This window comes from Dromaius novaehollandiae, chromosome 11, assembly GCF_036370855.1.
Source record: "Dromaius novaehollandiae isolate bDroNov1 chromosome 11, bDroNov1.hap1, whole genome shotgun sequence".
In the NCBI taxonomy this organism is placed as follows: Eukaryota; Metazoa; Chordata; class Aves; order Casuariiformes; family Dromaiidae; genus Dromaius; species Dromaius novaehollandiae.
In genome coordinates, this window is record NC_088108.1 from 19,285,599 (window position 1) to 19,306,561 (window position 20,963).

The 20,963-nt window shown below is 35.7% G+C and overlaps 1 protein-coding gene across 4 annotated transcripts in view; it reads left to right on the plus strand.

The window, feature by feature from the left end:
• DIAPH2 (diaphanous related formin 2) overlaps positions 1–20,963 on the plus strand; it is a 291,784-nt gene that overhangs the window by 121,315 nt on the left and 149,506 nt on the right. For 3 of the 4 annotated variants that reach the window (XM_064518290.1, XM_064518291.1, XM_064518292.1), the window contains one exon: positions 6,327–6,456. In XM_064518290.1, coding sequence (XP_064374360.1) covers positions 6,327–6,456 — 130 coding nt within the window. Of the gene's footprint in view, positions 1–6,326; positions 6,457–6,657; positions 6,751–20,963 lie in introns of those variants that run through there. The other variant, XM_064518293.1, reaches the window with a different exon arrangement.

Below are 20,963 nucleotides of genomic sequence, written 5' to 3' on the forward strand. Positions count from 1 at the left end.
ATTAGGGCAAGGAGGTTGCTATTATAATAAAAGAACTGAAGATGAATCCTTTTACCAATTGCTGTTTTTGGTTATTGTGTACAAATGATCCAAATGCTATTCTTAATTATATTACAGTAGTTATTAACTCTTCTCAAGGATAGGTGGTGACCCCACTGGTTCTATAAAATCACCCTGGATAGAAATTTAATTGAAAGAAAAAGGATTTGCTTTAGGCAAAATGTAGAATATAACTTCTGTTGTTTCTGTGGTGGAATAAACGGAAAGACTAACAGCAAACGTAGCTCCAATTTAATAAAGCTTTCCTGATAATCTAACTGGATCAATATGTGTATTTTATATAAAAGCAATTTTCTTATTGTTGCTTTTTGTTTATAGTGCAAATAGTCCAAGCAAGCTGTTCATCTGGTTTTAGGATATCTCTGCCTAGTGTAGGTTTATTCAGTGTCTACCCTTCTTTCTTTTGTTAAGGTGGGGAAAAATTTCTAGGAAATATGTAGAGTTAAAGTAGTCTCAAATAAGTAGATGGAACACATTTTTGCTTACAATAATCCAGTGTCACTCTACTGTGAAGTCTTCTAGCACATGAATTCCGATGTTGAGCTCTTATTTGAACAACTGGCTGCCACTTTTAACCCTCACAGACCTGAAAATTTAATCCAAAAGTACCTGTAAAAATTCTGAAAGTGACCATGATATGACTTGCATGCTTTAAATGCTTTACTGAAATACTACATGTGAAGGAATATTTTGTTATATTGATGTTATTTTTGAACTGTAGACTTGAACACTGTAGATTACTTGATTTAAATGGTTGTGCTGCAAGTATTATGTTCTATATGTGTTAGTCCTTACACTAATTCTTTCCTGAACAATGAATCCGATAATATTAACTATTCAAATTCATCCCTTGACAATCAACTAGAAGCTGTTCCTTGGAGCCTGCATTATCTACTGTGTTTTTTGTTTGTTTTTTTGTTTTTTTTAATTGAATGCATTATTCCCCAAATCTGCCACCAGGATGAGGAATGATGATCAAATCAATATCCATATTTGAAAATGTTAACATCCCAATGATAGTTTCTTGTTTAAAAATGCATGAATTTGGAAAACCTGAAGTCAGTAAAATTGCATCGTTAATGTTTTGCAAATCCCATTTATACAGGCTGCTCTATAAAACCTTTTATGTTCCAATGTGTTAATACTACTGAAGATTTAGTACATAAATTACAATATTTTGTTTGACAAGTAATTATTTGTAGGCCAAATGGTGAATTCAGTTAATGTTAGTCAGTGCTGTTGGTTTAACAATTCCCAAGGAACCATTATGGCTTCTTTAATATGGTAATGCTTTGAGAATTAAAAGGATAAAAATGCAGAGAGCATAATATAAAACCATTGAAAGGAAGTGATTTTTAGGATTCCACACCTGTGATCCAGTACATAGGAGTAAAACAAGATCTTGAAAGTATGTGTTTCTGATTTAAATTTCTGTTATTTTAGATGCACTTGAGATGGACTATCTTTAAAAAAAAAAAAAAAAACAAATAAAAACAAAAACCAAAAAAATGGTTCTAATTGCTATTTACCATAAATCTCACATGTAGTTATTGTCTGTGGAAGCAGTAAGTAAAAGTACAAGGATGATCTGTCAGATTTTCACTGATAGACAAAAAGGCAAAAAAAAAAAAAATTCGGCTGTTCAAATATTTTTGTAAATATGAGCGCTTTAGTGAGAAACTAGATATTTATTCTTGATTTTCTGATTATTAACCATCATAAGCAGGTCTGTTTCGTTGTAAACCTAGTATCTTAAAATTTCCCTTTTCCAGAGCTCTTGCTTTTAAAAGGACAATTTATCTTTATACTAAGGGAGAAAAATAAGATTGTAAAGTTGAATTTGTACTTAGAACTGTGATGTGCTATGTCAAATTTTCCTCTGGTTTGCAGTCAGTATTTGAGTAAGGAATCAAGGGCAGCTTATTTGTTGTGCATGGCATAGTCACAGTCTTGGCTCTATATCTTAATACAGAAAAATCATTGCTTCAGGCTTGCAGAGGGTAACCTTTTTAAAACAAAGGTAGAAGGGGCCAACAACAGGTGATGGTCTCCGGGATCTGCTACTCATGCAAAATGAAAACTGATTAGGAATGTGATAATGATTGGCAGCCCTGACTGTGAAATAGTCAAAGACCTGAGGGGATTCAGGACGGCAAGTAGAGTACAAACTCTGGACTGCAGGAGAACAGACTTTGGTTTATTTGGGGAACAGGTAGATGGGAACCTGTGGGAGGCAGCTCTGCAGAGCAAAGGAGCTGAAGCAAGCTGGCATGTCTGAGAACCTCCTGCAAACCCCCAGAAGTCCATCCTGGTACTCAAGAAAGTGAGTAGATTTATCAGGAGACCTGTTTGGCTAAAGAGGGACCTCATGGCTGAGCTCCAATGCAAAATGAAAATACACAGGAAAGGGAAGGAAGGTCAAGCAAGCAAGCTTTTAAAAATAAGGATTTTAGTAACATTGCTTAGGCATGCAGGGATCACTTTGGAAAGCCAAAGCTCTGGATTCGAAACTCACAGGAGATGTCAAGGTCAACAAGTGCTTCAACTGCTGACTCAGTCAAAGAATAAATCAGGAGAAGGTGCCTGCTACTGAATGTACAGCAGATGCTGTGCATTACAGTAGATGCAGGTATTACAGTGAGACTGAGGTACTTCATGCCTTCTTTGCATCGGTCTTCCCTAATAAAGTCTCCCAGACCTTAGTACCTTGAGACAGCATTCAAAGAGAAGAACTACCAATCATGGACAGGATCAAGTTAGAGATCTGTAGAGAAAAATTAACCCACACCAGTCCATAGAACCAGGTGGACTGCATCTGAGGGTGCTGAGAGAGCCGACTGCTGTCTTTGTAAGATTGCTGTCTAGTATCTTTGAAAGGTTGTGGACGCTGGGGAAGGTCTCTGCCAACTGGAGAAAGGCCCTTCAAAAAGGGCAAGAAGGGTGATCTGCGGAACTGCAGGCCAGTCAGCCTAACTTTTTTTTCACTGGGAAAATTATGAAGCAAGTCCGCTTGGAAGTTGTTCCTGGGCATATGAAGGAGAAAGTGGTGTTTGGAACAGCAACAGCCAGCATGGATTTACTAAAGGGAAATGCCTGATCATGCCTTATCAACCTGATTGCCTTCCGTACTGAAATGACTGGATCAGTGGACGGGGAGGGCAGCACATGTCATCTGCCTTGACTTTGGAAAGTGTTTCAACATGGTCTCCTACTGCATCTCAGTGTCGAAGTTAACCATTACAGTCTAGATAGGTGGACTGCTAGCTGGCTGGAAAACTGGCTGGATCATTGGGCTCAAAGGGTAATGGTTAGTGGGTCATAATCTACATGGAGGTCAGTAACAAGAGGAGTACTGCAGAGGTCTTTAGTGGGACCTATTTTGTTTACCATCTCCTGGAAGATGAGGCAGAATGCACGCTCATTGGGTTTGTGGACAACACCAAACTGGTGGATGTAGTTGTTATGTTAGAGGGCAGAGCTGCCATTTGACCTTGATGGGCTAGGAGGAATGGGTTGACTGGAAACTAGAGAAATTCAGTCGGGACAAATGGAAAGTCCTGTACTTGGAATGGACTAAGCTGCTGCAGAGGTGTTGTTTTGTGCGTGGCTGGAAAGCAACTCTGCAGAAAACCTGGAGTTTGTCCTGGTGGATAAACATGCTCTGGCAGCAACGTAGGCTAGCAGTATCCAGGGCTCTATCAATAGGAGCTTAGCCAATAGATCAAGGATAGTGATTTTTTTTCCCCCTGTTAGTCAGCGTTAGCTAGACTGCATCTGGAATACTGTGTGCAGTTTTCAGTACAAGGTATCTTTCTTGTCGATGAACTTGAGCAAGTTCAGCGGAGGACCAAAAAGATGGTCAAGGAGGTGGAGCACTTGCCCTGTGAAGAAAGGCTGATGCAATGGGGCTTGTTCAGCCTCAAGAAGAGAAGGCTTCGGGGAGGACTGTAGCAGCCCTCCAAGGAGCCAGGCTCTTTGGTAATGTATATAGCAGGAGAATGAGAGAAAGTGGTCATAAATTGAAGCAAGAGAAGTTTGGACTGGATATAAGGGGGGGAAAAATCAGTTTCTTAAAAGATAAATTTCTTGTTTTATAAATATGCAAAATCATCTTTTCCATAAAGTCAAATTTAGATTCTACCAGAGAATAAAATGAGAGAAGAGACAAAACCCTGAAGGATAAAAATATTGGAAAGTTGCAAGTTAGTACAGAGAATATAATGACATAGTCATCCTGTTGTTAGCATTCTAGTTCCTATTTTTTGTTTAATATCTGCTGAACTAGACTCAGAATTAGTCTTCCTTATCATTATTAGTAGTATTTTAAAACATTGATTGTTAGAGTTGTGTCAAAGAGCTAAATGTTACGCACTGTGTATCTTAATGAGTGAAACTCCAATATGAGTGAATTTAATGGAGATGACTTGTTCGTTAGGGCCAAAGAAGCGAATATGATAACGTTGTTCAAGATCTGAGTGACTCTTTACTACGGGTCTTAAATAGCTTAGCAGGTGCCAGTATTAATTCATGTGGTACTGTTGGTGACAAAACGCAGTTCTATTGTAATCTGAAGGCAAACTAATTTTGTCTATTAAAAAAAAGAAAGTTCTATCCACTTTGATCTTTGTGACATCATACAAATTGCACGGTTCTTGTTTGCAGACAAATTGAAATGCAGTTTCCTTTTAACATGCAGATGCTTAGCTAGTAAAGCTAGGATTTTTTTTCAAGTTGCTAGAACTTCTATGTAGATAATGCATTAATGCATCAAAACCTTTTAACTGCATACCATTACTGAGCATTGTTTAGTCCTTAATCACTGAATCAGTATGAATTAAATTGCATCCTTAATTGCCTAAATATCTTATATTTTTAAAAGCCTGGTTTTGGACTGTACTCATTTATTCTTAACAGGGTAATCCTTAAAGCCGAAAGGCCTGTATTAAATTGAACATCAATGCAAGCCTGTCATGAGGATTATAGAATTAGAACTTTCAGTGATTTACAGAATGAGAAAACAAATAGGAGATTTTGTACACATATTTATGTATTCTTCTTAAATAAATCCTTCATTTCATTTGTAGTGTATCTTGTAGCTTACTTTTGTGTAAGGACTGTACTAGGTGAAGAGTTAGTAAAATTTGGTTAAAAATCTTTGCAGCTATATTTGCAATACTAATTCGCATCTATAAAAATGAAGTATATTCATCTCTTAAACTCTTGCATACACCTACCTGCCTCTGTGGCCTTTGAAAATAAAGGGTAATCTCTACTTCTTCTAAATCTTCAATTAACTCATGCATTCACTCTTTATATGTCCATGAAAATGGAGAAAACGAGTTTGGATTTGAACCTGTTTTGTCATTTTCATGATTGTTCATGATGTTCCTTTCCATATACCCCAGCACACTGCAGTGTGGGATTTAACCACACATATATACACTTACTGTGGAATTTTTTGCTAGCCCTATGTCTCATGATTTCAGAATGATTTTTAAAACAGTAAACTGATTCTAGTGGCCCACACCTTTAATGCAGAACAGAGGGTCATGTCACCTGCAAGATCACTAGTTTATTGTAGAAATTGCCTGTAGGGTTGAGAGGATGGTGAAAATAAGTAATTGCCTATTTCTTCACACTGTGCATAATTCTCGTGCAGTTTTTCCTAAGTAAAACTGGACTTAATTTCATTTACTGGCAGTTAGGATTAGATTTGCTTTTCTATTGTTTCATATCGCAGAAATATTAAGGTGCATTTATTTTATGTGTTTGGACAGAATTTTTTAGAAAGCCTGAACTAGCTGGAAATTACAGTTTAAGATCCAGCGTTATTCTTCAGCTTTTCCTTCAATAAAAATTGCAGATTTATGATGAGAAGCTTCATTAACTTGATAACAAATTCTGTATTTAGCACTCTGTCCAGCTATGTGACAGTTCAGAGGGGTTTCTTCACAAACTTGACAGTGGTGGCGTAGGAGGAGTTTGCTCTTTTTATTCTGTTTACTCACAGCTATGTTTTTATCTCTGTGTTCCCCGAATAATTTATTATGAAAAATACGGTATAGGAATAGATTCCCTTTGTAGTCTTGAAAATTATAAAGAATTGTAGAAATTGGAATTTTGAACTAATTTGCTTCATTTGCAGTCAACCATTGTAGGTAATTTTTTTGCTAATGAGTTTAATCAAAATGGGTTTGGCAGATGTAAAAAAGGCTTCATTAAAAGAAATGATTTTTCTTTGTTTTCCCCTCTGTTCACTTTTCTAGATTAGAGATACTAAATCATCGGATCAGAAAACAACCCTATTGCATTTTCTGGTAGAGATCTGTGAGGAGAATTATCAGGATATTTTAAAATTCCCAGATGAATTGGAGCATGTTGAAAGTGCAAGCAAAGGTAAGCAAATAGATAAGACACCTAAAGGTAATATCTGTTTGCTTTGACATGAAACACTTCCAACATTTCATTTTAAATTGTCGGATTTTGTAACCTGCAAGCATTAATAATCTGTGTGGATTCTTCCTTTTTTGGTATTTATTACTGTTTTTTCCCTTCACATATTCTCAGGTCAATAAAGTACTTGCTTTTCATTTGCAGTGGACTATGGACATAATGCAGAACATATCAGTGAAGTGCTTATAACTTCAGATGCAGGATTAGCAGTGTAATGGCGATGTTTAGTTTCTCATTATCCCTGAAAGGTTTTGTGTTGTTTCTTGCAAGTAAACACATGTGTCTTACCCACACAGCGTGTTTCTCTTTTTAACACTTGAATTTTACCTCAATGAAGAGTAACAAATGCACTGTTTAAAGATCCTGGTAATCAAAGATATCAAAGATACAGATTGATTACTGTGCATTTACCACAATACTAATTTTGTTCTTAGTCAGTCAGCCATATTGCTCAGTAAATGTGATGGAAAACTTAACTGTTGTTGGAGAGCTTTTAAAGTAAAACTTACTGTGCTTCTTTGCCCACTTGATTCCTAGATACAATAAGATTAAAGTGATTTAACTTAGAAATGATGTCTGTTATAAGCTGTAAAAGGTTAATATGTAGTCTAAATTGTAAAAAAAAAAAAGTTTATCCTAGCAGAACTTTTCCAGATCATATTTGCCCAAATAGAAATTGAGGGAGGAGCTTTGGGCTGGAACACCATCTGTCTTACTCTACTTCTACATTCACTGTTATCAGAAGACAGGAAATTTTATTTTGTTTCTTCAAGAATATCTTGGAGAGGTTCTCCTCCAAAAAATATTATGTCAAAATCCAATTTTAAATACGAGCTGCAATTAAGCTGCCACTGAAAGAAAAACAAAAATAGCAGCCTAACCTTGAAAATATTTATATTATTTATGTAATTTACCTGTTCATAAAAATGGAGCATAAGCTTTTGGCCTTTTTAATCTTTTGTAAAAAGACAGCATTTGAAGTTTTCGTGAAAATCAGCTTAAGTCTGTAATACTTAAGTTTGTTAGTCACCTAAGAAAGAACCTAGGTCTACCCTCTGCAAAGCAGTGAGACAGCACTGTGGTAGGGCTCTTCAGTATATAAAGTGTTCCTGCCTCCCAAGTATGGGAAATGATCAGCTTTTCTAATATTAAAGTCAGAATGAATAAAAGTTTGCCTTGCTAGAGAGATTTTCCTGTTCAGGCTTTAAAAAGCATGTGCTGTGCGGGGGGAGAGAGTTGTTTAAATTCACTCTTCTGTGAGGAAGCAACTGGTTGCACTTGTCCTTTAACTTAATTTCTGGGTTACAACCTCCTTTTACAACTGACCTGTCAGATTTTGCAAGACTGGTATTTTGCATCTTTCCCACTCTGCCAAGACTATGTGATAGCAGTTGATAAAGGTGAATCGAACAGAATTTTTGTTTTAAGTGGGCATTATTTATTCAAGAGTAGAAGAACATGAAGGTGAAGAGAAGGGGAAGATTAAAGAAGGTGGATATGTGTAACTTTGTCCAGATCTTCTTTTAAAAAATGTTTTTTTCTCGCTTTCTCCCTCATGTCCTCATTTCCTTCCTCCTCCCCCCCTTGTGTTATCAGCAGTCTATTTCTCTCTTTAGTGCAGAGGCTAGCTCTTGGATAACATTCTCTTTTGAGTTAGGCCATTGTTTTCTCTGTCAGCGTGTCCTCGTCTATCCTAAAGTCAGGTCCAGTGAGAGTGAAACTCTCATTTCCTCAAGGACTTGGGTTGATTCGTGAACTACTCCCAGATTTTGCTGTTGTTTCATCTCTAACTTATTTGAAGTGCAGATTTATATGATTAACTGTCTGTCATTATGTATAAATTTTTTGCTGTTTTTTAAACTTCGCAAGGAGCTTTCCATGCTTTTTTTCTGCATATGCATGAAAATTTATTTGTATTGCTTAACATTGGAAAAAATCCTGCCTGTTTTAAAGAAATATAGAGAACTGCCCCCCAAAACACAAACCCCAAAGTGTTGCGTTGTCATTCAATTCCATGTCAACAGTAAGCGAGTTGCAACTTTGGGCAAGATGATACTGACTGCTTTATGGAAAAGGTGTGGTGTTTTAGGAAGTGCCGAATAGGATATTTTATATGTAGGTATTACTCTTGTCTTAAATGGCGTTATATTAAAAAAGCTGAAGTTACCGAATTATGTGAAGGGACATTTTACTTGCAGGTTAATGAAGCCTGTTTCAGTAGTAAGGAGAAGGGCATACTTTTGGATACTATATGAAGTATCAGAATTCAAAATGGTGCCAAAATGATTTTAAATGTTAATGGGGTAAATCACAGTATAAATCAAAAGAAACTTTTGAAAATTAAGATAAATTATTGTGATTTAACAGTTTATAATAGATTGCACTAATTTTTCTCTCCTGCATCAATATCTAGAATTGTTTCTTCGTAATTAAGATGATGGATCTATCTTCTTAAAGTTAATGCTTAAAATTACTATTTCCAAGACAGATAAAGTTATTTCAGAGTCCAGGGTTTTCCTTTTGCTTCATTGCACTTAATGAAAGTACCACCTGGCTATGGCAAACGTATAGGTTTCCCATCTCACCCCCCTTCTGCGTTTTCATGCGTGTCCTCATGCTTCAGTCACCTCTTTGCTGATAGATTGCGTACAGATGTGAATGCTATTGATGAAATGGAAGAGATCTGCTTATAGAGGGTGGAGGATGGTACCACAGTTGCAGTCAGCATAGAGACTGATAAAGTGTCTTCTGCGTTTCTGTCTTGAATGTACTATATATATAAAGGTGCATGCTTAAAAATGTACCATTGAACACTTAAATCTGAACACTAGTATGGATACTACACACACAGTTTGTACAGTTACTGTTAATTTTGCTGTTTGCTGTCATTGATTCCTTTTGTAAAAGTGTCAGTGGTGTTTGTTCCTGGTCTCTGATACAGAATCAAATAACTTTCTCAAACTGATCATAAACTTGAGCTGCTAATCCCAAGTTTTATTCATTTTTATCAATTTACCTAATAAGTGTTATTGACCTGGGAAGTATGTTCACTAGGAACTGTGATAAAGTATAACAGAATGATTAATTTTATTTATGCAGTAGCAGTTTATTGTCGTAGTTAAATATTGAAAATGTTTTGCTACCACTTGGTCTTTTTTTTCTGGAGATTAATTTTTAATTTAATCTTCTTCCTCCTCTGCTTCTCTCATTAAAAATCTTTACAAAGCCTTATGGTTTACTAGGGATGTTTGATAATCTTTTATTAGTTTTCTTGTGTGGCTAACGCTTCACTTTGCAGCTTTGAGGGTTTTTATAGGTTGATTGAAAACCTCTGGTGTTTTATAGGTTGACTTGAGGGATTAAACCTAAAAGGGTCAGTAAAGTTTTAATTAAAACTATTGCATCCAATAGAGAGAAAGCATATTAATGACAGCAAAGTCTCTACTAATCCCAAGATTTAGCATAAATATGAAACAGGTTTCACTGTGGTTAAATTTGTTTCATTCTACAACATAAAAGCTGGTTAAGTTTTCTTTAAACAGCACTAATATCTTTCTTATGAGAGGCATGAATTATTGTTTATTGTTATTGACCAAAACTTTCCTTCGAGCCCTTCTGTGCTTTCTGTGACAAAGCAGTTTGGCAGAATAAACCTCCTTTTGCAACTTGCTATAACTGTTCCCCGTGGTATTTTTTGGTAGTTGTTCATTTACTCTGTCATGTGTGATCATTTTTTGGTGTAGGAAGTTAATGTGCTGTGTGTGGAATATTTTTGCTTTCTATTTACTGTTTGGTATTTTAAAAAACCCTTGTTTTCAGGGAATGGATGCTTACGTTTATTTTTTCCTGTAGCAGGCTGCTTTTCTTGGAACAATATGGCTGCAGACATAAGGGCATTCACTTCACTTAGATATGTTTGGAAAGGAAATCTATTGGCCAATATTATCTCCGTGTGAATTGTAAATAAGAAAATATGAGCAAAACACTCAACACTGACTACCTGAGTTGTATACTCCTTACTGTTTAGGCAGAAGGCAGCCATGTAGTTTGAGCTATACATAAAATTAGGAATACAAAATTTATCACATTTGACTTTTTTCCTAAATCCTTGGTATCTACTTCTCAGTCCTGTGTAAATAAAAAGTCTTGTTTTGCTTCAATTTTCATGTAAGAATAAAGAACAAGGATCTGAACAAAGGATGTATGAGAATTTTTTTTTAACGAATAGATAAAACATAAAACTGGATTTTAATATGAAAAGGTCAATGGGATTAGGTGAACTGCCCATGCATGTACTAAAATCTTCAATAATCTGATATTAGGTATAATAAAATCATTTGATCTTTTTAAGGATGGAACATCAACCTAAAGGTTTATGAAAAGTAAAAATAAATTGGGAAACAGTTTTATTCTGGAAAGTGTAAGCAAAGGTCAAACTGATTAACTACGAAGAGATTATTGGAAAAGCATTCTTTCCTACTCAAAGAAGCAGACAGTATGAGAAGAAAACCAATAAAAATCGTGTGATTGTGACAAACTTTGATGCAAGGTGTATTCACTCACCTGTTCCCAAACTCAAGTGCTTACCTCATGCTCCTCTTGTGGTTGAAACTGTGCAAAGCCTTTACTTTTTAACCTTGTTCACTTCACCTCTTCTTCTCTTCATAGTATCTGCTACTTACCATGTTGTAAATTCTGATTTTTTTAAAAAGCTTTATATTTTCACATCCTTTTCTGCAGATGCAGTCAAACAAACTTCAAAACAAAACAAACAAAAAGGTACCTTACTAAAGTCAGCTAATGAGTTTGGAATTTCTAGGTAAAGTCATGTTGTAAAAAAGTATATTTCTGAAATTCTCAGAACAGATATTTTCTTCTAACTTGAAACTCCCTTGATCATCAAGCTACCTAGAAATCAGAGAAAAGAAATGTGACACGAAAGAAGTTAAAAGAGGAGGAGGGAAGTTAATAATCTATTTTATAATACTAATTTGATTTCAAATTTTAAAATAAGAGCATCTATAAATCACAGCTGATGACTTAAACACAGGGCTTATAGTTAAAATAAATCCTAATCAGATCTTGGCAGTGAAGGCTCAAGTATCCCAGTGAAGATATTTCAGTGAAGTATATATAGATTTGGTAGCCCTGAAGAAAAGTTTTATGTTGAAAACTGATTTTTACTCAGGATTGACTGCCATAGTGCAAAAGGATTCATCATCATCTTAGCTGGTAGACTTTTTTGAAAATGCAAGGAATTCTGGAGGAAAAAAGAAAACAAAAAAAGCCAAATAGCTTTCAGTTGCACCAGACTCCAGAGAGATTTCTTTGTGCTTGCACAGCATAGTGGAAGAATATTTGATAGAGTAAGTGCTTGCCGTCTACTGACAGCAGCAGATTAAAAAGTAGATACCATAAAGTGAGTGTGGATTGGCCTTCTATACTAGGCAGACTCACAGGTGCATTTGTTAATTGCTAGCAAGACTTATCTTGTTGTGCTTTTTTTGTTGTTTTTTTGTTTTTGTTTTTAATCTTTTCGTGGTCTGAACTTTCACTCTTTCCTGACTACTAAAAGAGATATAGGATCATGTAGCATTTTTACTATTGCTACTAAAAGCAGTATTTTGCCCAGCGTATTAAGGCACCCATTCTTAGAAATTTTGCTAATGGGTGTAGCATGTGCTGTGGCTTGGTAGACTGTTCATGGCTTCAGGAACATGTGACATCGAGAAATTCAGGAAAAAAAGAATTAAGATGGTATGATCACAATGTACAGAAGTGTTCCTATTTAAATGGGAATTCATCGACTTTAATTTCTCTACATTGCACATAACTAACAAAGTAGAATTGGATTCCACAGGATCCAGCAGTTGAACAGTTTTATAAAAAGCCAGCCTATGTTCATAAGACGTACATAGATACCTTGCCTGAATCATGCACAGGAAGTAGGAACCATGTTTAAAAAAAGGATGTGTGCAGCAAACAATATAACACTTTATCTATGACTTAAACAGATCTAGAGCATCTGGAGTGACTGCACATTTAATGGTAAATGCAAGTGCTTGTATTTTCTAAACATTCAGATACTGGATAAATTTGAGGGATTTTCCTTAAAAAGAACTCTGTCTATATTAGTTGTAAAATCTGATTATTTGCTTTTCTTATTGTGTGCAAATATAAGTGTACAAAATCAATTTCTCAAAAATCAGGCCAGTGTTATTAATTCATCATGTCTGATGTCGATACCTAGATAATGTAACTAGAGTCAAGGGAATCTAAACAAGACAGAATAATACGACAGGAGTTCTTTTTTATTCTCTCTCACTTCTCAGTGTCCGGTTCCTCCTAAGTTTATTAATTCTTGACATACTTATGTTATGGTGCATGCTAAATTTTATAGGGCTTTTGTATAGCTGGAACAGTCTTAACTTGTCTGCCAAGAGTGGGAGTTACTATACTGAGTAAAGTCATATGAAATATTCCTGAGCTTGTATTTTTTCATTCCCTTTCTACTTCAGAGAGCTGGATCTAGAATGCTACTGTCTGTAACTGGCCATTTGACACTGTGCAAGGTGTCTTGATTTTTAGACAAGGTAACATGCTCCCTGATACTTGCAGGGGGAGCCTGGGGCTTGGGGTTTTGGGCTTAGCTGACTAGTCATGCAGGACTCCTGAGAATAGCTGAACTCCAAAGGGAGGAATAGAATTAATAAAGACATTCAGAAGGCATGAGAATGTTTTCTTCAGAATATAACATATTCTGTGCCAGATATAAAGGTACCACTACTACTTTTTTTTTTTTTTTTTTTTTTTTTTTTTTTTAAACGAGCATTTGAAGATGTGCATAGAAGTGAAAGATGCCTTGGGGGAGGTAAATTATGTCTGTTTAGTAGACTAGAAAGTGCTAATAACAGCACCACAGATTTCTCACTCATGTGAGAAATACAAAATTTATTTCTTTAATCTGCAAAAACATGTTTCTGACAGCTGAGGCATCTTTCTAGACAGGACATTAGTAATCAGAAGTACTGTGGAATACAAGGATGTATATATTTGACATCATGTACTATTATTATTATAACAAAATATTTTTCAAATTCTGCACTGTGACTTAACGCCATAATTTTAGAGCAGGAAAAGTATCTTAGAACACTCTGTTTCATTCTTCCCTGGAAATTTATGGCAATTTAAAACATATTTAAAAGTAGCAATCAGTTTTTGGTTACATGAAAATGTTCTAGTTCTTTGCAGCAGGAGAAGCTGTGTTTTTACAAAGAAAGTCTGCAGTGTTTTCCACCTTGTGCAGTTTAAATTGCTGAAACAGATTTTGCCCAATCTGGCACATTAGTGGCTATGAAATAGACAATGCCTTCTGGCATGTTAAACTTAATGCCTCCACCTGTGACTGTTCCCTCCATAACAGAATCTGAAAACTGGCACTCTGCATCATATTCAAAAGTCGGCCTCATACTGTATAGTGACTTCCATCATTCTTTTCATTCACATAAACTATGGTATCGAAATGTCAGAAGCTCTCCTAATGTATCTTTCTGAGTGCAGTAAATGCGCAAACTTTAGGTACATCAAACATCATAGGGATTTTTTCCTCTAGTAACGCTGCTTTATCTGCATATATCATAACTATGTTGACAGTAGCTTATGCATTATCTCATTAACAGTGTTTCAGCAAAAATTTTCTCCCTCATTGACAAGATGGCAGTGAAGAGGACAGAGAAGCAAAACTTCACAGACAGGCTTTGTGTCGTAGTTCCAAGGTGGAATTTCTGAAAGAGCTCCTGTTGGAGACTTGGTAGCATTCTGGGTTGGATTGTGCTCTGCAAAATGGTTTACTAATTTTTCCTGGGCTTTGCTGTTATGATCTGTGAGGGTTTTGAGACCTTATTTAATTGCTGTCTTCTAATCTGCATTAATTATTAAGTAAAATAATGATTGTTCAGATTTTTGAAGCAAGCTAATTATGTTAGCATCAGAGTGTTACAGTATTTTGCAGCTGCAAGAGCATCATATTTATGAGACAAATCTGAGAGCGTTTTTCTACATTAGAAAGTTGCTTTACATGGCATGGATTTTGAGGGTCCAGTTCTCTCCCCGAAGTGTGATTATCTAGGGCAAAAAAAGAATAGTCCAGATGACTCTCATAGGCTGTTATACATTAAAGAAATTTCTGACTGCAGCTGAACCAATTAAGTTCTGAAGACTACTTTAAACCACTTTTCAAATTATTTAATCCCTCCAGAATTCCTGTAATACCAGCCTTTAGAAGTAAGTTGCACTGTGAAAGTTGCAAAACAGCACCTACTCCTTTTTCTTCTCCTCATCTGCTCTTGAATATGTACCCTTCCTGATTTGGAAAGGTTGGTAAACCTCTGGTGGCAAATTGGAAAGACCAAGCCCCTGTCAAGAATTGAACATACAGATATTCCAAAGCAATGGAAGTGATACCTAGATAGCCTGCACACATAGGTAGCTTGTGTAGCTGTTATAAATACATAGAAACACTACTACACTGAAATGCATCTATCTCATGGAATTCTTGTTGCCACAGACAGTGATACATACGTAATTGTTCCTTAGGGAAAGGTTATAAGTGCACAAACACTGGAGAGGGAATGGAAGTAAAGAAAGCTGGCATTTAAGTGGGATCTGAAGCTGTTGTATGTTTTTTTATGCTTTTTTTTTTCTTCTCCATATGTGTGTATCAAGTGTGTTCTTGTATAAGTGTCTTTAGCTCCTAGAAAGCATATTCTGTATTACATGCTTTTGTTAAAGATACTGCTAGCCATCTAGCTATTCAGTATTTTTTTAAAATGCTATTTAATATAAGCTTAAATTCATTTTTGAGGGAAGGAGGATAAGGAGAACAACTAGTTTTCAAAATGGGAAATAGTTTGTAGGAAGCTATTGAAGTGAAGTATATGTGTAAATTTTCTTTTCATTGAATCACAGAGGAATACAGGTTAGAAGGGATCTCTGGAGGCCCTCTAGCCCAAGCCCTTGCCCAACGGAGGTCCCATTAGATTAGCTCAGGTTGCTCAAGGCCTTGTTCAGTCAATTTTTAAATATCTCCAATGATGGAGATAAACCAGGTTTCCCAGAGAGGCTGTGTTAAAAAAGTTTGCTCTTTGTCTTCCTTACTCTGTGGGATTTCCACACCCTTTCACCATTGAATGTAGTGCATCTTAGCTGCTTCCCAATGAATTACAGTATGTGCACGTCAATTTGAAATTATACAGACCAAGCAAAGTTTGATAGTGGAGAAATAGTGACAGTAGAAAATACGGGCTTTTGAAATGAACATAGCAGAACTAGCATGTTCAACATTTTTAAAAATGAATGAAATGAATAGAACATAAAAGTCGAATCATTTCAGGCCTTTGCCTCATGTAAAATTTAACTTCACTTTACACCTTTGTCAGGAAGCTTTGGCTTTAGTGTGCTCCTGTATTGGGTACTCAATTTATAAAGATAAGCTTTGCTTTCAAAATTAATTCAGCCTTTGAGATCTTGAATGATGCACATAATTGCTTTCAAAGTAGAGTGAATTTGTGGAGTGCCCTAGAGAAACTATCCTTATTGCCAGAAGAATGCTGCTGGAGGTGATGCTATTCTCAGTAATAACCTCTAATTCTCCTGGCTAAAGTTTCTGAAATTAAGATGTCTGTTCTCTAAAGGGATTTCATCTGTAATATTAGAGTCAATTCGTGTTCAACTGAAAGATTTGTATTCTCCAGCATATGATTGTTTACAGCTTACTGCTAGCGAAGTGTAATTAAAAGGTTATGTGTTGTAAAGGCTGCTAGGTCACAAAAATAAAAATAACGGTCAAAATTCAAACAGAAGGAATCTTAAGGGCTGAGGCTTTTGTTTTCTTTTTCAGGAAATTGGTCTTTTATTGCCAATTAATTTGACCTTAAGATGTAAAGAATTTTGAGTCAGTACTGAGTTGGACAATTGGACCAGTCCAAAACAAGCAGGGGATTTTTCTGGTCAGCTAGTTTATAAGAGAAATGGCATTGTACTGTGCTTTGGAAAGGAGTTTGATAGCTGTCTCATGTCATAGCATTAGCGGTAAAACATTTTTGGCTTCTAGTGGTGCTATTGATGACTGAATTTTAAGAGCTCAGTAAGTTATGTTATGATAATCATGTTATATAATTTATGCTTTAGAAGCTAGTTGTCTTTATACCCAGTTATCTAAATGGAGTTGTTGTACTCTTTGAACATGTATGTAGGTACATAAGTGTTGGAGCATTTCCAGCCTGTGACAGGGACAAGGGCATTCATTTCTGAAACCAGGGTAAAACTCTGTATATACATTGTGATATTAAACAAAAAAGCTACCTGCACAAACTTCTCTGTTTCAGGATCATGGGCATTGTAATTTCATCAACTTCAGAGGAGAAAAGAAGACACACTGCTTATAATGTTCCTGATTTTAGACCTAACGGGCAGTTTTTTGTTTTGTTTTTTACTATCTTACTTTTCAAGGCAAGCTTGTTAATGGCATTTGCATTTCAGGGCATGTTACATTTAAATTTAATTTCATCATTTCAGGTGGCTGTTATTGCTATTGTTCTGAGAAACTGAGAATCTGTTCATAGTTTGTACCCAGTATTTGTTCTTTGTAAGCTTAACTTTTGTGGTATAGTTTTTTTTTTTTCCAGATACGTGTTAAAATCTATATGTTATCTCTTTAATTGTATCAGATGTATGTTTTCTTTCAGTGATAAGGCAGTGACATGTGAAAATGTCATAAGCATTTGTAAACATTTCTTTTCTGTGATGCTGTTAAGTCTTGATCACAGCTGAGATTGTGAGCCTCTAAGGTTCACCCATTTTGGTTTGGTAGAGTGTGTTTTTTCTATCCCAGAGGACTGATAATTCTCCTTCCCTTCTCTCTATAGATTGAGAATACTGTTGCAGTCCAGAGCTTCTGCACATACACACCTCATTAAACATAATCTCAGACTGTCAGATAATTTATCTTAGATTGAATATCTCATTAAACTTGGATGATGCCAGGAGCTACTTAGGGCTGGACTTGTTAAAAGGTGTTCTTACCTTAAAATTGTGTTCCATCTCTACTGGCAAATGGACAGGACAATAGAATTAATACACGATTGCTTTGTCTTTGGTAAACTAAAATATGGATTTAGTGTAAAAGTCCTATGGATAGAAAGTTCTAACTCTCATGTAAACTGGATCAGCCTAAACAAGTTTTTATGCTTACCAATGTTTTTATCCCTCTCCATTCTTTCATAGTTATTTCATAGTTTTGGTGGGAAGAAGGCAACCTTGCCTGCTTAACTGAGTGTTATTCTGAACAATATTTTTTGACCAAAATTTTAAATGGCTTTTTTCTTCCTAGTTGCAAAGGTAGATGAATCACAGTAAAAACCTGTCCTATTTTGTGTGTTGGTCTTAAGGCTTTAGAAAGAATTAGACAGTGAGAAAGAGCTAGTGTTAAGAGTAATGGATTGTTGCATATTTTAGTTCTACTTTTTGTGAAGGTGTATTTCATGGAAGATGTAGATTCTGAAAGCCTTAAAAACCTTAAAAAGAGTATAACCAGGAATTTCTTTTAAGGTTTTGTTTTGTTTTTGTTTAGATACTGCTTGATGTAGGTAAAATGGATATTATAGCTTGAGAGGTCAGTGTTTAGAATGATGAGCTTTAATAAATGTGATGAAATAATTGCCTCACATTTGCTGAAGGGAGATTGTTTGTAGGGGAGAAAAGGTCTAAAATTCTGAAATGGTGAAGCATAATGGTACTGCTAGCTTGGTTTAGCACTCGATATTCATGTTGTGATGAGACAGCAATGCAGGAACCCTTCTGGTGAATGAAATCTGGTGTGAAAATTAGAAGTACAAATGCACATCTGTGCTTAAAATGTTTGCTTTTTTAAAGTTCTTTCTAACAATACACTTTCATTTACAATATATTGTCATAATATCTAAATAACCCATTACCTTTTGGATGGACTTAGTGTTTTGCCTAAACTTTCAAAGGATGCAGAGGAGGAGAAGAAAAAAAGTGAAAGACTACAGGGGAAAAAGAAGTATATAATTCATGACACACTGCTTGTTAAGCGTAGTTAGTGTGTATCAGAATGCTTATGTTTTTAGAAGTGATAGTGATCTAGTTAGGATACTTTCTGCCCCCCCGCCCCATTGTAAGATGGTTAAATCTCTACTTGTATGTATTTATAGCATTTCTGAGTCCTTTTTTTTTTTATCCATTTGTGACCCTAATACTATCAAAAACAATGTAATTTCTTTTGAGCTTATGAACTAATAATAACTTCTTTTGCCATATTCGAGGTTCTACTATGATGTTCTTCGACTGTTGATCTAAGAATGTACTTCTCAATACTTGTTCTTTATTTTTACCCAAGTATATTTTAAAAATAAACATGATGTTAATCTAAACAGAGGGGGGTGTTTTTCCATTATAAATAGTAGGCTTGGAAGCCTTCTTAAGGGTTTGTCCTATCCATCCTGTCTTGACTGTTCATCTAGCCTCTTCAAAACTTATAATGCTGAAGTTCAACATCCTGCCTTGGCAAGGTATTTCAATATATAGTTATTTTTACTGCTGAAGTTTGTTCCAGATCTGTCACACAATAATCTATCACACCAGCATGTAGAGAAACTCTGGTTCTGGACATATGTGCGACCACAACTTACATGGTATCTACAATACTTTTTTTTTCCTAGCATTCGGGAGGAATTACGACCAAAGAATGATTGATCTAATGTTTGAGTTAGTTTTTAGCATAATGGTTTATCTACAGCGAAGTGCAGCAACATGAATGATCTTGTGTCCTAGAAACAGTATAGCTGCGTTAGGAAACATTTCTATTAGGAGTAGTTAATTACTTGAGAAACAACATATTAAGGGCCCTGTACTGCTTCAAGGTCTGAAAGCTTTTCAGTCATGAAGCTTCAAGTTTGGGGGGGGTTGGGTGGTACAGGCATGCTGTGATAAACTCGGAACACTCAAGCAAATTGCAGCAGCGGTGTACACCTAGCTTCAAGAGAAGTCGTTTATTAGCCTCTTATTTTCTTAATTTTGGTTTCTGACAATTTGCATTTCTAAGCATGTGGTTTATTGTTAGTTTCTGTAAGAGGGTTTTACATGACATGAAGAGCTACAAACTGTTCTGTAGCAACAGCTGAAGTCCAAAGAATTTCATCTCAAGTCTAAACGCTCATGTCCTGTCTTAAATTTCAGCCCTTTCTTTTTTAGAAACACATAACCTTTGTGTTTCCATAAAACCAATATTTGTCTGATCAACCAGTTAAGGCTAAGATGAAGATTAGACTTGAATCTGGATGCTGCCTGTGGATCAATTGTCTTTGCATTATGGATGTTGGTTCTAATCTTATCCAATTCTTGTGCTTTCAAAGGGTGAATGGATATATGCAAAACTTTCTTATGGTTGAAGAAGGCATCTTTCTTGAGGGAAGAGAGGAAGGGAGGGTGAGATGGAGTTCCCCCCGCCCCCCAAGTACATGTGCATTTTCTTCCATTGTGGAATTAGTTTATAAAGGAATAGTTACCAGACATGAAATGGAAATACATTCTTAATGAAAAAAAATCCTTATTATTTTTAATATACAATATTTCAATATACAGCAGTGTGGGTTAGGTACTCAATGATTATAATTCCTGTAGTCTATGTACTTGCTCACTTGTTCGTCCTCAAAGTATTTTTCAGGCTCTTGTGAAAGACTATTTCCATCTGTCTTCAGGCATAAGAAATAAATCATCATTAATAAGCTCAGAATGCAGAATTATGATCCTCATACTATCTAGACTTACAAATACGCTCATCTACTTGCTGCATATAGACTTGCCTTTGCTTTCTTAAGTCACTTAAATAGTATAATTGTCTGTTTCTTTAGAGTTTTTACTTTGCATCAGAACCTGATGCTTGGACATGACCATCCGTGTTTTGCATTGTGATCAGAAGGCTGCATTCAGACACTTTGAATTTTTGATGTGAGAGATGCTGCACCTAATCAGAATGTATAATTTCACTTCTTTTTGTAGAAGAAAACTCTTAGTCTGACCCAACCTTATTTTGGACAGAGTTAAGGGTTAATTTGTCCTTTGGTGCTATTACTGTATTGCTGTGGATATGAAATGCTTAGCTTTGCTGTATGGTGGCTAGCATTTGACAATGGCATTTGCAATGGTATTTGACATTAACATGAGATTAACAGCTTTTAGTATTTGCTGTGACTCAAGTGGTCTACTAAGCATTCACTGAACCTTCCTTAGAGCACAGTCTGTGCAACTGCTTTCTCTGAAATAGGTGAATGGGATTTTGTTTACGCAGGAGGAATTAATATAGGGAAAATAGTAAAATGAAGAAAAAAAAGTCACCTTATTAAAATGGCACTGCACCTTATTTTAAACGA